Source organism: Mustela nivalis, assembly GCF_964662115.1.
Source record: "Mustela nivalis genome assembly, chromosome: 8".
Lineage (NCBI taxonomy): Eukaryota > Metazoa > Chordata > Mammalia > Carnivora > Mustelidae > Mustela > Mustela nivalis.
This window is the reverse complement of record NC_139027.1, coordinates 116,465,807-116,479,670: the sequence shown is the minus strand read 5'-3', so window position 1 is coordinate 116,479,670 and position 13,864 is coordinate 116,465,807. Positions and strand designations below refer to the sequence as shown.

General features: G+C 47.8%; 1 protein-coding gene across 2 annotated transcripts in view; it reads left to right on the top strand.

Annotated features, from left to right (window-relative positions):
* Nucleotides 1–13,864, top strand: part of TGM3 (transglutaminase 3) — a 108,462-nt gene that overhangs the window by 55,010 nt on the left and 39,588 nt on the right. For both annotated transcript variants that reach the window (XM_082745455.1, XM_082745456.1), the window contains one exon: nucleotides 9,770–9,950. In XM_082745455.1, coding sequence (XP_082601581.1) covers nucleotides 9,851–9,950 — 100 coding nt within the window. In that variant the 5' untranslated portion in view covers nucleotides 9,770–9,850. The remainder of the gene's footprint in view (nucleotides 1–9,769; nucleotides 9,951–13,864) is intronic.

The window sequence follows — 13,864 nt, the reverse complement described above, 5'->3', positions numbered from 1 at the left end:
GCAAGCTGGCGCTGCCCAACGTTCTACCTTCCCCCCCGCCTCTGGGTGAAAGTGCCTTCCTTCTGTTTCCCTTTGGAACAGGGCCTCTCTGTCCCCTTCCCGTTGCTCTTGGGCACTCAGCACTTCTGATAAACTCATTCGCAGACTTCCTGGGCAGAACCATGTACAGTCCTCCATTCACTTTCCTCCCGCCAGGAATGTCTCCCTGTGATCTTGACCTTCAGGGTATGCCCGAATGGCATCCTTCTCAATAAATAACTCTTATCTCCACAATGGTATAAATCATTTCTTCTGGACTCTCTCCATGAGCGGTATGCACACCCCTTTAGTTCTTATCAGTTTCTGTCTTTAAAAAAAAAGTTCCATCACTCCCCATCTGTCTTCTCGGGGGCTGGGTGTCCCTCAGCACTGATATCACGCGAGCAGGCATCTGATGAGATGAATACAACAGGAGTTATAAGGGCTTCTACACGTCTACTCTTCCCTCAAAGTTTTGCTGATTTGGGCAGGAGTGGAACATTTGGGTGTGAACTCATTAAAATGGAATCTTTGCTCTTAGTCCTGGAAATGGGCTCACCTTCCTGTTCAGCCCTGGGTTATTAACACCATCATCGCCAGGATCCGGGATAGCCTACTGAATGCAAGACCCTGGTTTCACTGAACCAGAGAATTTGTCGGAGACAGAGTGGTGGAGGCGGGGCCTCTGCCGTGAGGCAGACGTGATTTCAGACCTTGAGATTCTAGACCCTGGTGCTGTGACTGGTCAGCGGCGGAAGCTTGACAAGTTCCATAGCTTCTCCCAGCCTCTGGTTTCTGATCTGTGCCACAGGATAGGAGTAGCTCCTTCCTGGGGTTGTCAGGAGGCTTAAAAGTTAACTGCTACGAAACTCCTCACACAGAGCCTGGCATCAGGAAATGGCAGCCAGCCGTGTGGGCTGGCACACTCCCCGCCCAAGGAGGCATCCCTGACACATCTAGGTAGTGTATTGTTAGTGCCTGGTGAATGGCACAGGGCATGTCCGAGAGGCGCTGAGGTGGGGGTGTCCACGTGTCTTGTCATGTACCAAGGGCTTTCCATAGGTCATCTCACAGCTCCTCAGACTGCTCTAGAGAGTGAGGGGTATGGGGATCCCCCCATTTTTCAAAGGAGAAGCCTTAGGTTCAGAGAATTTAAGTGATTTGCCCAGGGTCAGTGTGATTATAAAAATACACGCTTGTGACCAGTGAAAATGTGTCTCTGAGACTGACACCGAGATTTGCCGGTTTCATTGCAAACCCTCTTTCTGCAATACACTGGCAGGATCGGGAGGGAGGGAGGGACTTGCTTGGGGCTTTGGTAGGGATGAGACCTAGAGCCGGAAGGGATGGAGAAGGTGTTGCCTGCAACGGCATTGCAGTGTCGAGGCAGGGACAAGGAGGTCCGGTTCTAGGAAAAAAGATTCAATGCGTTTTGTTGAGGAGGAAACAATGGAATTAAGTTTGAATATACACTGGAGGGCCCTCATGCCAGACTAGGGAATTGAGGCTGCAGGAGTCCACGGAGAGCCACTGAAGTTTTCAGAGGAAGGAATAACATGATCTCACCAAGACAGGGAGCGATTTCTAAATCAGACTCATCAGGAATGGTTGAAGACACGGACACTGAACCCGGAGAAGAGAAAATGTATTGCGGGGCATGGGGGAGGTGTTTGCCAGATTTGCCCCCGTGCTGGGGGAGAACATGGTCATGGTTGGGTGGAGGAAAAACAGACTTATTTCATGTGGGCTCAATGAGGGGTTTCAGGGGAAGCAGGTAGATGCTCTAGGGGGACAAATTCTCAGTTCAAATGAGGAAGAACTTTCTGGTCCTTTCAATGCACTTGAACCCCAGCTTACTGAGAGCTCCTGGCCTGCCCCCGGCACGGCGATGCACTAATGGATGCCAGTCTTGGATGTAGACAATTCCTGCCCTCATGGAGCTCCTATGAAATGGGGGAAGACTGTCCTTGAACAGAAGAACTCCAGAAAGGACTGTTACAACCAGAGCTGGCTAGGGAGGGTGTGGGCTGCTTGGAGAGGGGCAAGTTCTCCACCACTGGAGTTTTCAAGAGAAATTTGTCAGAAAAGGGGATCCTTGGGCTTGAAGAAAACCCGGGTTGATGCCATTGCATAAGATTCTGTGTCTCTCCACAGGTTGCAAAACTCCAGCAGCTCTAAATCCCTTAATTGCAGGGAGGAAAAAGGCAAATGATTAATTAATATTGCCTTTAAAAGTTTTTTTTAATTTTTTAATTTAAATTCAATTAGCCAAGGTATAGTACATCATTAGTTTTTGATATAATGTTTAATGATTCATTAGTTGCATATAACATCCAGTGCTCATAATATCATGTGTCCTCTTTAATTCCCATCACCCAATGTTGTCTTTTTTTTAAAAAAAGCCCATACTTGGAGGTGCCTGGGTGGCACAATCAGTTGAGCATCTGATTCTTGGTTTTGGCTCAGGTCATGATCTCAGGGTCGTGAGATCGAGCCCCATGTCCAGCTCTGTGCTTAGTGTGGAGTCTGCTTGAGATTCTCACCCTCACCCTCCTCCCCTCTCCCCACTCAAATAAATAAATAAATCTTAAAAAAAAAACAAAACCATATGTGCATGTTCCATTTTAACTGGAGTTCAAGGTGCAGAGTGTGGCCAAGCAGGAATTTCATCCTGCTTGTAGCTGGGTGACTCCACCTATGAACTGAAAGTCATTTAGCTAAAATTGTGACATAAGCATGCAAATTATTGGGGCTGTGGCTACAGCCATGGTGCAATCCTCCAGCAGCTAACGTCAGGCCAACTCAGGGCAGACTCGGGTGGCACAGGCAGGGCCCTGCTGTGTATCGGTCAGCAGGTTGTAGGGGAGCTGGCCGAGGAAGCAGGGAGAGGAGGAAGAAGCCCAGCCCTGATGTCTGTGCAACACCACCTTATCTACAGAGGAGTGTCATACGTAGGATTTCATGGTGTTGAGCCTTGCTACAACCTTGGGAGGAAACTGAGGCTCAGAGAAGTAAAAGATTTCCATCTAGGTCCCACGGTGGGCATGCCACAGAGCTCAGGTCTTCTGAATCCAACCTGGGACTCTTTCTACCACACTGGGGTTAAGACTGATCAGCCACAGACCTTTCCAAGGGAAGACCAAGTGGGCAGGCACCACTGTCCATGCTTGTGGGTCCTGGGGCAAAATCTGCACCACTCAGGACTGGAGGGTTCTATAAGGGTTATAAGAAGACTAGTGACGCCCACACTAAATGGATTACACTGGGCTATGCCAGGCAGACAGTGTGCTAAGCACTTTCTATTCATTGTTTTGATTCTTGCTGCACCTCAAACACAACTTTACAGATGAGGAAACAGAGGCTCTGAAAAGTGAGATGACCTGGCAGAACCGGAATTTGGACCCACGTCTGTGTGACCTCCACACCACCACCTCCCCATCACCTCTACAAGGGACCTGGCCAGGTCACTGAAACTGTTGGGGAAGAAAAAGTTCCTCTGGCCCTCGAGTTTCTTCTAGCTGCTCTATGAATTAAATTGGGATGAGACCATTAAGAGGAGAAAATCAAATTTGATTATATCCATGCAAAGAACCCACATATACATGAGCGATTCCAGTCAGGCAAAATGAGGCATCTGTGTCATTCTGGACTAAGGACTAAGGGGTCTGGGGCTTCAGAGGGAAGGAAGGCCAGGCATGGGAAGAATGGGAAGGGTAAAGGTTTGGTGAGCAGATCTTTGCTGGGCCATCCAGGAACAACGGGACAAAAGAAGAACTTGGATCAGGCCAACTTGCTGGGCTCCTCCCTGTTCAAACCTAGTTTATGTCACACTGACATTATCTATGGTGATAGTTCCCTTCCTGGAGCAGGCCCTCTCTAAAAAAAGAAACATTTTAGGCAGTTGGGGAAGAGGGGAGGTCCATGTGTCTTCCTGAGTCTTGTGGGCCTTGATCATTTTCAGTTTGAAACCAACCACAGGACAAAGCAGCACATCTTAGGGCAACGCGTTCTGAACCTCCAGGGTTCCCTCCTCTGAAGCTTCCTGGAAATTTCCTATCTTAAAAGCTGAGCCTGCGACTATGGAGAGAGAAACAAGTTAGTCGCCAAGTGGCGAGGGAGCCGTCGTCATGGGAGGGAAGGCACAGATTATAATGAGGACAAACAGGGAAAAACAAGTGGAAACACATGTCCCCATGGCTCCTTAGAGCAGCTCCCAGTCCCAGGAGTGGGGCCATCCAGTAATGGGGCTGGGTGCGGCCACCTGGCATGGGGGATACGCACTCTGCACGCGACCTATTGAAAAGGAGTGCTGCTAATAAGGCCAAGACACAGATCGAAAAGACGCCCAGAGTGGAAACTTAGAGATAGGAAGTGGGATAGATCAAGACCTGTGGTCTCCAGCCAACTTTGTGATTCATGAATATGGAAAAGTCTTAATAAGAAAAGGAGTGTTTGATTTTGTAGTTGTTGCTGGGTTGTAGAGTGAAGGTAGGGTGTTTCTGTTTGTTTACTTCCTCATTTGTTTTAAAGGAGAGACAGGTGAAAGGAAAGTTGCCTACTCCATGATCTTGGGAAAAGCTGTCTTCTTCGTGACGCTGACCACTTCTGGGGCCTGGGAATTGGCTCCGGAAATCCTCATTTTTTTTTTTTTTAAGATTTTATTTATTTATTTGTGAGAGAGAGAGCGAGCACAGGCAGACAGAGTGGAAGGCAGAGTCAGAGAGAGAAGCAGGCTCCCTGCGGAGCAAGGAGCCCGATATGGGACTCGATCCCAGGACGCTGGGATCATGACCTGAGCCGAAGGCAGCTGCTTAACCAACTGAGCCACCCAGGCGTCCCACGGAAATCCTCATTTTAAGGTTACCTGTAAGGCAATGGTCTTGAGACCAGTGATCTGGGTCTGCTTTGGTGTAGTTGGCATGAACCCAGGAGGATTTTTCTTTTATTTTGATAACAGTGTGAGTGATTAGCAGTAACTCATAAGGTCTGTCCCAGAGAGGAAACAGCACATGTTTGCTTCTAAAGACTTTGATGCATGCCCAGTCTTCTGGTCGGAAGGGGTGGCAAAGTTCGCCCGTCAGTGGGCGCCATGCCTTTTTTACCTATTGGTGATATGCTTCAAGCATACTAGTTATGCTCACAGATAGCTAGTCATGGCATTAACTTGTTCACTTCAGTCCCTGTAATGTTCACTTAACCCACAGGAGTTTGAGAGATCCCCATAGGCACTGGGTACTCACATGCTACTTCCATGTCCCCTATTTGGAGTATTCTGGATCTTTATAAGAGCCAAGGACATGCTTCTGGACATTTAAGTCTGATTGCTTGACAGATGTTTCCTAAAGTCCTTTTTCTGTCCAGATTGTTATGTTCCACTTGCCCTGATGATCAAGGATGATACAGGGTATGAAATCTTAATGAGTACCCCAGAGTTTTTGCAAGGAAGTGGTTTATCTCTGCTGTAAAATGAGTTCCTTGATCTGATTCCGTCCCTAAACAGATGCCAAAATGAGAAACAATCTCAGTTATTAATTTCTTCACCACTCTTGCAGCATGAGCTGGTCTGGTCGGATGGCATCAGTCCACTGCTAAATACGCAGACAATAACCAAACAGTGAGAACAGCCCAAAGCTGAGGGCAAATGTACAAAGTCCATCAGAAGGACAGCAAAGGGTAGCACGGGCCTAGGAGGACTTCCTAAGCATACCAATTTCTTCCAGAAATTTGGTGAGATTCACAACTAGTTACACAGGAAAATAATTTGGTCAGGAATTTTGTGGATGCTAAGGCAAAACCAACTGACTTTTTGTTCTTTAACTATTTCCTGTCTGTCCATATGTCCCATTTGGCGGAAGAAAAGCACAAGCCAAAGGGTTAAAAAAAAAAAGAGAGAGAGAGAGAAGAGAAATATATAATCCATTTGATAATTGTTTGGCATCCTTTTGTATGGTACTGTCTTTTTCAGATTGTGGGGTATGTGCCTACGAGTTGATAGTATTTGTCAAGGATAAAGGCAGGTTTGCAAATTGGGTGGAGAGTGGATAAAGGGGTCCATTTAGGGCTGCATAGTTAGCAGCTCTGTTAGTCCTATCATTTCCTAAAGATATAGCATTGGTTTCCTTAATTTGGGAACAATGAACAAATGAACCATGGTGACTTTAGAAGAGAGGTGAATAGCTTGTAATAGGCCAGCAATTATGTGCCCATTAGCAACTGGAGTACCAGCAGAGGTGAAGAATTCAGAGAATTTCCAAATTGTGCCAACAGCACAACAGCCTTCAAAAGCGTGTTTGTAGCTTGCCTCAATAGTGGCAGTTTTCCCTGCTGCCAACATGCGAGCTCTAGTAAGAGCCAGGAGTTCAGCAGTATGGGCTGATTTTAACAGGCAAAGAAGAGGTCTCCACTGTTCACAGCAGGGGAAACTATGGCATAGCCATAATTATTGTGTCTGCCCAGAAAGATCATTTCTAGGAGCCTTCACAAAATAGAAGTCCGTCTGGGTGTTTTAAAGGGATGTCTGAGAGATCCTCTTGGGATTTGAGACCACGTCTAAACCTGAAAGGCAATCATGGGAGTAGAGTGGACTCTCCATTATCGGGGGGGGGGGGGTCAGGAAGGTAGCTGGATTTCAAGTGTGACAACCATCTAAGATGATGGAAGGGTTAGTCAAGAGCTTGTACACAAGTGGTCTGTCACTGTGTAGAGGGGCGCTGGGTTTTATGAACATGAGAGAGCGGACACCGCATGGGGAATACAGAGATGAATGTGGAAACTTAATGTAAGTGCGTTGGCTTTGTCATTCAAGCTGGCAGAAGCCACTACTGCATGTGAGCATGAGATCATACCTGATACCGCAAGGTCGAACTGGCATGAGAAATAAACCTGTAAGACATATCCGAGAGACACAAGATTGCCCTAAGATGCTGGTAGGAATCCCACGATTTTTATGGCAGGATACATGTAAAGATTTGTTATAATTCAGTAAGCCAAGAGCTGGGGGTGCTGGCGTGTTAGTTCCAAGGCTTCGAAGGAGGCTCCTGTCTGTGAGGGCTGGGATATATGGTATCTAGGAGAAGGGCATACAGACGTTTAACAAGAGTTGCAAAATTAAGGATCCACAGGCAGCCATGGCCAGCTGCCCCTGAAAATTTATGTAACCGCTTTCTCGTTTGGGGGAAAGAAACAGACAAAACTGACTCAACACATTTTAGGGTGAGCTTTCGAATGTCCCGACATGAACTCATATCCTAAGAAGGTAATAGTTGTTTGCGCCCATTGAAATTAGGTCTGGGGGCTCTCTGGCCTGGGTCAGCTCGTGCCTTGAGCAGGATGAGGGTCTGTAAGAGCTTAGTTTGATCACAAAGTAAAAGACCATCAACAGAGTGAACAAGTATGGAGCCCTGGGTAAAGGCTATAGAATCCAAGTCTGGGGACGCCTGGGTGGCTCAGTTGGTCAAGCAGCTGCCTTCGGCTCAGGTCATGATCCCAGCGTCCTGGGATTGAGTCCCACATCGGGCTCCTTGCTCAGCAGGGAGCCTGCTTCTCCCTCTGCCTCTGCCTGCCATTCTGTCTGCCTGTGCTCGCGCTCTAAGTGCTTGGAAAATACTGAGGGAGGCTCGAAATATTCCTGAAGTTTGCAAGTCTGTGTTAATTGTCCCCCTCTGAATGCAGATGCAAAAAGAAATTTGCAAGTCAGGGTGCAATGGGAGAGAAAAGAAAGCTGAGCAGAGATCAATTACGATACACCAGACTGTCTCAGCAGGAACGGAGCTAAGAATAATGGCCAGACCTGGGATGGCAGGATGTAGAGGAAGAGCGAAGGTTTATGGCCCTGAGATCCTGTACGAATAGATAGATCACATTCCAGTCTCCGTCAGATTTACCTTCTTTCTTCGCTGGCAAGATTAGAGTGTTCCATGGTGAAGTATGGAAAAGTACACCCTGCTAACCAGAGAAAGTCTGTTACGGATTCAACTCCTCACTCCGCCAGGCTGGAGAGAGGATCCAGGGGTCTCCCGCTTTTCAAGAGTTTGCGTTATACCACTTGGCATTTACGAAAGACCTACATGAATCCCTGCTTTCGCTAACTGAAATCCCAAGGGGATTTTCATTTTTACGGGGAGAAAGGGCAAAAAGCAAAAATAGCACTCCGCGTTTGTTCTGCAGTGAGCCCTTATGGAGGCCGCACGTACCACCGGCGCTGAGGGCTGCCCCACCGAGCTCCTTCCCTGGGACCTACGCTCAGCATCTCAGCCTCAAGACACCATAGCTTCTCAGTGGGCCTGTGAGCATCCATGCTTTGTCTCAATTTATTCTGTGCATCTGTTAGCAAGATGTGTCGTAAGGTATCAGCAAAACCAAAGAGGTTAATTTGGGGTCCAGGAACACCTAAAAAAATTTTTTTTTCATATAAATTTATAGCAATTGCTTTCCTCATTTTCTGCCACTTTGGCTTTCGAAAGATTTCATGGGGACACTCTGCTTATCTATAGTGGGGGAAACCTGTATGGAACTACTAATGGAATCCTTTTTTTTTTTTTTTTTTTCCTTTTCCGGCTTAATGCAATGCACACAGGCTTGGCACTCAATCCAGCTGTTTGTGTGTGTAGCCCAGGGACTAATCAGGACATCTTTTAAAGACATTCTCTTGAGGGGCTCCTGATGGCTCAGTCAGTTAAGCGTCTGACTTCAGCTCAGGTCATGATCTCAGGGTCCTGGGATGGAGCCCTGTTGACTCTGCACTCAGCAGGAAGTCTGCCTCTCCCTCTGGTTCCCCTTCTTCCTGCTCATCTTTCTCTCTCTCAAATAAATAAATAAAATCTTAAAAAAAAAAAAAAAGACATCCCTTTCAGGGGAATTAATTCAGAATGAGTTCTAGCAAAGGAAGTAGGAGATTTGGGACTTGGTCTGAGGGAAGGGAGACAAAAATGGCTTTTTCACTACATTTTGTAGTGCCATTAAATTTATGTAACACATCTCTCTACCGAAAAGGCTTGCTGGTGAGCAGTTTGAAACTCAAAAGGCATGGGATGCCTGGGTGGCTCAGTCAGTTAAGCATCTACCTTCAGTTCAGGTCATGATCTCAGGGTCCTGGAATCCAACCTGAGTCTGGCTCCCTGCTCAGCGGGGAGTCTGCTTCTCCCTCTCCCTCTGTCCCTCCCCTTCCTTGCGCGCGCGCTCTCTCTCTCTCTTTGTCAAATAAATAAAATCTTAAAATAAGAAGAAACTAGAAAGGCATGAATGGTGTTAAGAGAGCTGAAGATATCGGGGCTGGTTGGGACGTGGGCTGGAGACTCAGACAAGCTGGATGGAATCGGAGGGGGTGGAGGAGGAAAATCCTCTGAGCAGACGGTGGAGAAAATCACAACGGTGTCAATTAAGAAATCCGGCTCCCCATCCTCTATTTTAGGTTTAATGGTGGGCTCTGGGGAGTGGCCAAAGTTCAGCTGACCCATCATTTGAGGGGAAATTGTGCCTCAGGAGAAGAAAAATGAACTTTCTGAGTGTGATGGGGTTTGGGAAATGGCTTCTTAAGCTTTCCTTTTTTCTTAAGTCCAGCACAAATTTTCTTTTAATGTTTTCGTTTCTTGCAACCTCTGCCATTGTCTGGAGGCAGATAGGGAACAGGTTTTGCATTCTCTCAGTCATGCTTTTGCCCTTTCAAAGAGTCAGGAGGCAAAAAACAAGAATTGTAGCTTTAAAGTCTCTCTCTCTCTCTCTCTTTTTTTTTTTTTTTTTTTTTTTTTTTTAGGATTTTATTTTTAAGTCATCTCTACACCCAACATGGGGCTTGAACTCATAACACTGAAATCAAGAGTCGCGCGCTCTACCAATGGAGCAAGCTAGGTGTCCTAAAGGCTTTTTTCCCCCCACAAGATCTGGCACAGCTGGGCAAAGAGCAGACCTTGGAGCACAAGCCTCTTGCACTTCCAGTAAGCGCTCCTCCCAGTGATGGAGAGCAGAGAGAGTATCCTCACGGGTCCTAAGTGAAGGTCTCAGAACCCAGAACAAGACGAAAGGAAAAACTCACCCAGTATCTTTTATATGCACATGGACAGCTTTAGCTGAGCCTTGGGTCCCTCAGAGCATGAGCTGTGGGGTGGGGGACTGTGTGTTGTCTTACAGAGCTCCTGGTCCCACAGAAGTGTCCTTGAGGTTGTCAGGTAACCTAGTGCCCCCTAACCCATTCTGTGGCCCACTTCTCCTAACAAGGGGGTCTCAGGGTTAGGTGGCCAGTGCTCTAAGTGCTCCTAAATGCTGCACCTGTGCCCACCCATTTGTGACTTTGGCTTCTAAGATGTTGCTTAGCAACAGCCTTTATTTCCCTTTCATGTGGACCCACAGCACGTTTGTCTCAACAGGTGCTGATGTGGTGAGAACCATGAGCTCCCGGGTCTGTGAGGCTGCTCCAGCTGCAGGCTTATAGGACCTATGCCTGTGTTTGTACCTCTGCGGCTTTTCCTTCTCATGACAAAGGACAGGAGAGACACAGATGGGGAAAGGCAGTGACTCTCTCTGAGGGGAAATGGATCCATAAACCCATATTTACCAGAACCACTAAATCCAAGGAACTACTTCCACAAACATTTTTCCTGTTAATCTCAATTCAGAGAGAGACAAAGGACTCTCCCCACTTTGGTTCCACCAGACCTCGCAGACAGAGTGTCCAGGCTGCTGTCAGGGTAAGAATTCTTACCTCTGCTGGTGGTTGGTCCTAGGATCTGTCCTCTGCAGCTTCTCTAGCCAGGGAAGTCTCTTCTGCCAGCTAGGCCAACTATTGGGGAGGAAAAAATCTTCCTCTGCCCCTCAAGGTTCTTCTGGCTGCTCTATGAATTAAATTGATATGAAACAGATTAACAGAAGAAAATCAAATTTAATTACATCCAGGCAGAGAACCCACATGAACTTGAGAGGTTCCAGAGGCAAAATGAGGTATCTGTGTCATTCTGGACTAAGGACTAAAGGGTCTGGGGCTTCAGAGAGAAGGAAGGCCAGGCACAGGAAGAATGGGAAGTGTAAGGGTTTGGTGAGCAGATCTTTGCTGGGCCATCCAGGAACAATGGGACAAAAGAAGAATTTGGATCAGAGCAATTTCCTAGGCTCCTCCCTGTCCACCAAACCTAGTTCATGTCATACTGCCATCATCTATGGTGACAGCTCCCTTCCTGGAGCAGATCCTCTCTAAAAAACAAAAAACAAACAAACAAACAAGCAAAAAACACTTTAGGCAGTTGGAGAAGGGGGAAAGTCAACGTTTCTTCCTGAGCCTTGTGAGCCTTAATCATTTTCAGTTTGAAACCAACCACAGGACAAAGCAGCACATCTTCAGGCAATGTGTTCTGAAAGGAGTGCCCAGGATCCAATTCTCAGCTCCCAGCAGACGACAACGGGAGTCATAATAAACAAAACCCTCTTGATGCCACACTCAAGAGTGTATGGTGGACTTTCAGACCCTCAGCTAAAACAATGCACACAGTTCTCAGGGTTTCCGCAGGACTGACTCAGCATAAGGAGGGCTTTGCTCAGGGTCACGGCCAGTGCACAGCAGGGGCCAAGACTCAGACTTCCTAACTGGAGTCCAGCACATCATGCCATACATCCCTCTGCCCTCCTCTCTCTTCTTGGTTATCTGCCGGAGCCAAGAGGGGGCCGTGTTCTGCCTGGTGTGGGCACAATGTCACCCTACTCGGACCCACCAGAGAACTCAGTGTTTCCCACCTCGCTTGGCCAGCCGATTTCAAATAGGCTCTGGAGTCGCTCACATATGGATGTGAATCTCCAGCTTGCAAACACTCAAGTTCACCCATTTCTCCCGGCTGCAAGACAGCAATAATAGTACCAGTGTCATGGGATTGCTCTAAAGATGAGAAAATGTAATAGATGTGAAGTGTTTGACCTGCCCACAATGAGCACCAAATTAATGGTAGTTCATATTTCCATGTATATGGTGACGGATTGATTGACTTATTCAAAAATACGTGTACTCCTGCCATGCACCAAGCCCTCCACTCAGCTCAGAAAAGATGCAAATAGTACACAAACTATTTTCAAGAGCTCAGTCCTGGGATGGGGGCAGACCTAAGCACAGGAACCAGCGCAATGAGGAGCGTATGGTCATCAGGGTCCCAAAGTATGCCAGGTACGAGATGCTGCAGGAACCAAGAGGACAGACGGAGGATGCCGATTCCTCTTTTCCATCCCGCTGGTCTGTCCAGTCTCACCTTCCTGGAGGCTCAGTCTTCCCACCTTCTCCCTAGAGACCTGATCTTGTCATTGTGGTGCTTGGTCTTCCTTCCCACTCCATCCCTGGGGGAGACCTTGAGCAATGTCTGCTTTGTCCTGACTCCTTTGTCCATCACAGGAAACCCCGGTACTTGTAAATATCCACACTAAGATTTTCTGAACAATGTGTAAATGACAAACCAGCAAAGGCAAAATGCAGATGGCAAGGGTCATCCCCCTACCCTGATCCTTTACAAACCATTGTAGAATCTGGACCGAGAGAGAGACAGTGACCTACGCCCACCCCCCTGCAGAGACCGTGAGGCTGAACCAGGATGAAACCGTGTCACCATAACTAACTGTGGCTGTCCTTGCTGCCTCTTTAGAAAGAACAGTCTCCCCTGGGTCTGGATTTACTCCATTGCAGTCCACATCCATGCACTTCACACGAGTACCACCTCATTTGATTGTTCTCAGCACTTAGGGAGCGAAGGGTGGACACAATGCCCTGGTCTCAGACGGGGCTTCCAAGGCTTTGAGGTTCAGTGATGGCCCAGGGCCCTGCTTGCATCAGAACCCACTGCTTCAAGCTCCAACCAACTGCAACCTCAACAAGCCAGCCATGATGTCTCCTACCTCTTGTGCAAGCAGAAAACACCAAAACTGTGCACATGGAGAAACGACCATGCCGTTTTCTGCTCCTGGGTTCTGTAGACACACCCTTTTGACCTCCCAGAGGACTCCTTAGCATCAGCTCTGGACAAGGTACTTTGAGAAAAAGCATGACATCATTTCCTAAACTCTACAATCCAGGGATTTCATCTTAAAAAAAAAAAATCACAAAAGCAAACTGCTGGCATTTCTTATCTCCCTTCTTCTGCCCAGGCTGGTCTTGCACAAGCAGGATGACCTTCCATTGGGTGACAAGTATGTCGTAAGGGAAACGTTTACAGGCACTACAGGCCTGACCTGGTGCCTCGCCCACCTCATTAGAATTCTAATTAGATGTGTAGGAGAGGCTGCTATAAATGGGAAGGGCATCCCCAGCCATCTCCCCACACCTTCCATCCGTCTGTCCGTGCCATTTCCACAGAAGAGGCAGAGGAAGGCGAACATGACGGGTGAGTGCCTGGCATCTTCCCTCCAGGTCCTTGCTGGAAGCCCGAGCTTCCCCCAGGGCCAGCCTGGGAGGCCGCATGTCCGGCTCAGGACACCAGGCCCGTAGGCTCTGAAGGCGAAATCTTAGTACTGAAGGATAGTATTCACGGGCGCCTCTTTCTCAGGAGCTGCCTCGTCCCTCCGGGTGATCGCAGGGGTAGAACATGTTTGGAATGTAGTCCTGAGTGATGTGCAGGGATTCCACCCAGCTGGATGTCACGTCCCTTAGACAGGTGGACACGTCTGGCCTTTTCAAGCCGGCTGAGCCCTGCTTCCCCTATTTCTCAGTGCAATTGTTCCAGCTGTCAGTAATGTAGGCAAAGAAAAGCACATCTCAGTGCTACAGGGAGAACGAGAGTGACAGGGTGTAAGTTGATTTAAAAAAAAAAATCATTAGCACAGCTGGAATGCTCCTAGGTAAACCACACATCCGGAAGTACCGCAGGCTCTTTGAAAGTGACTCCAT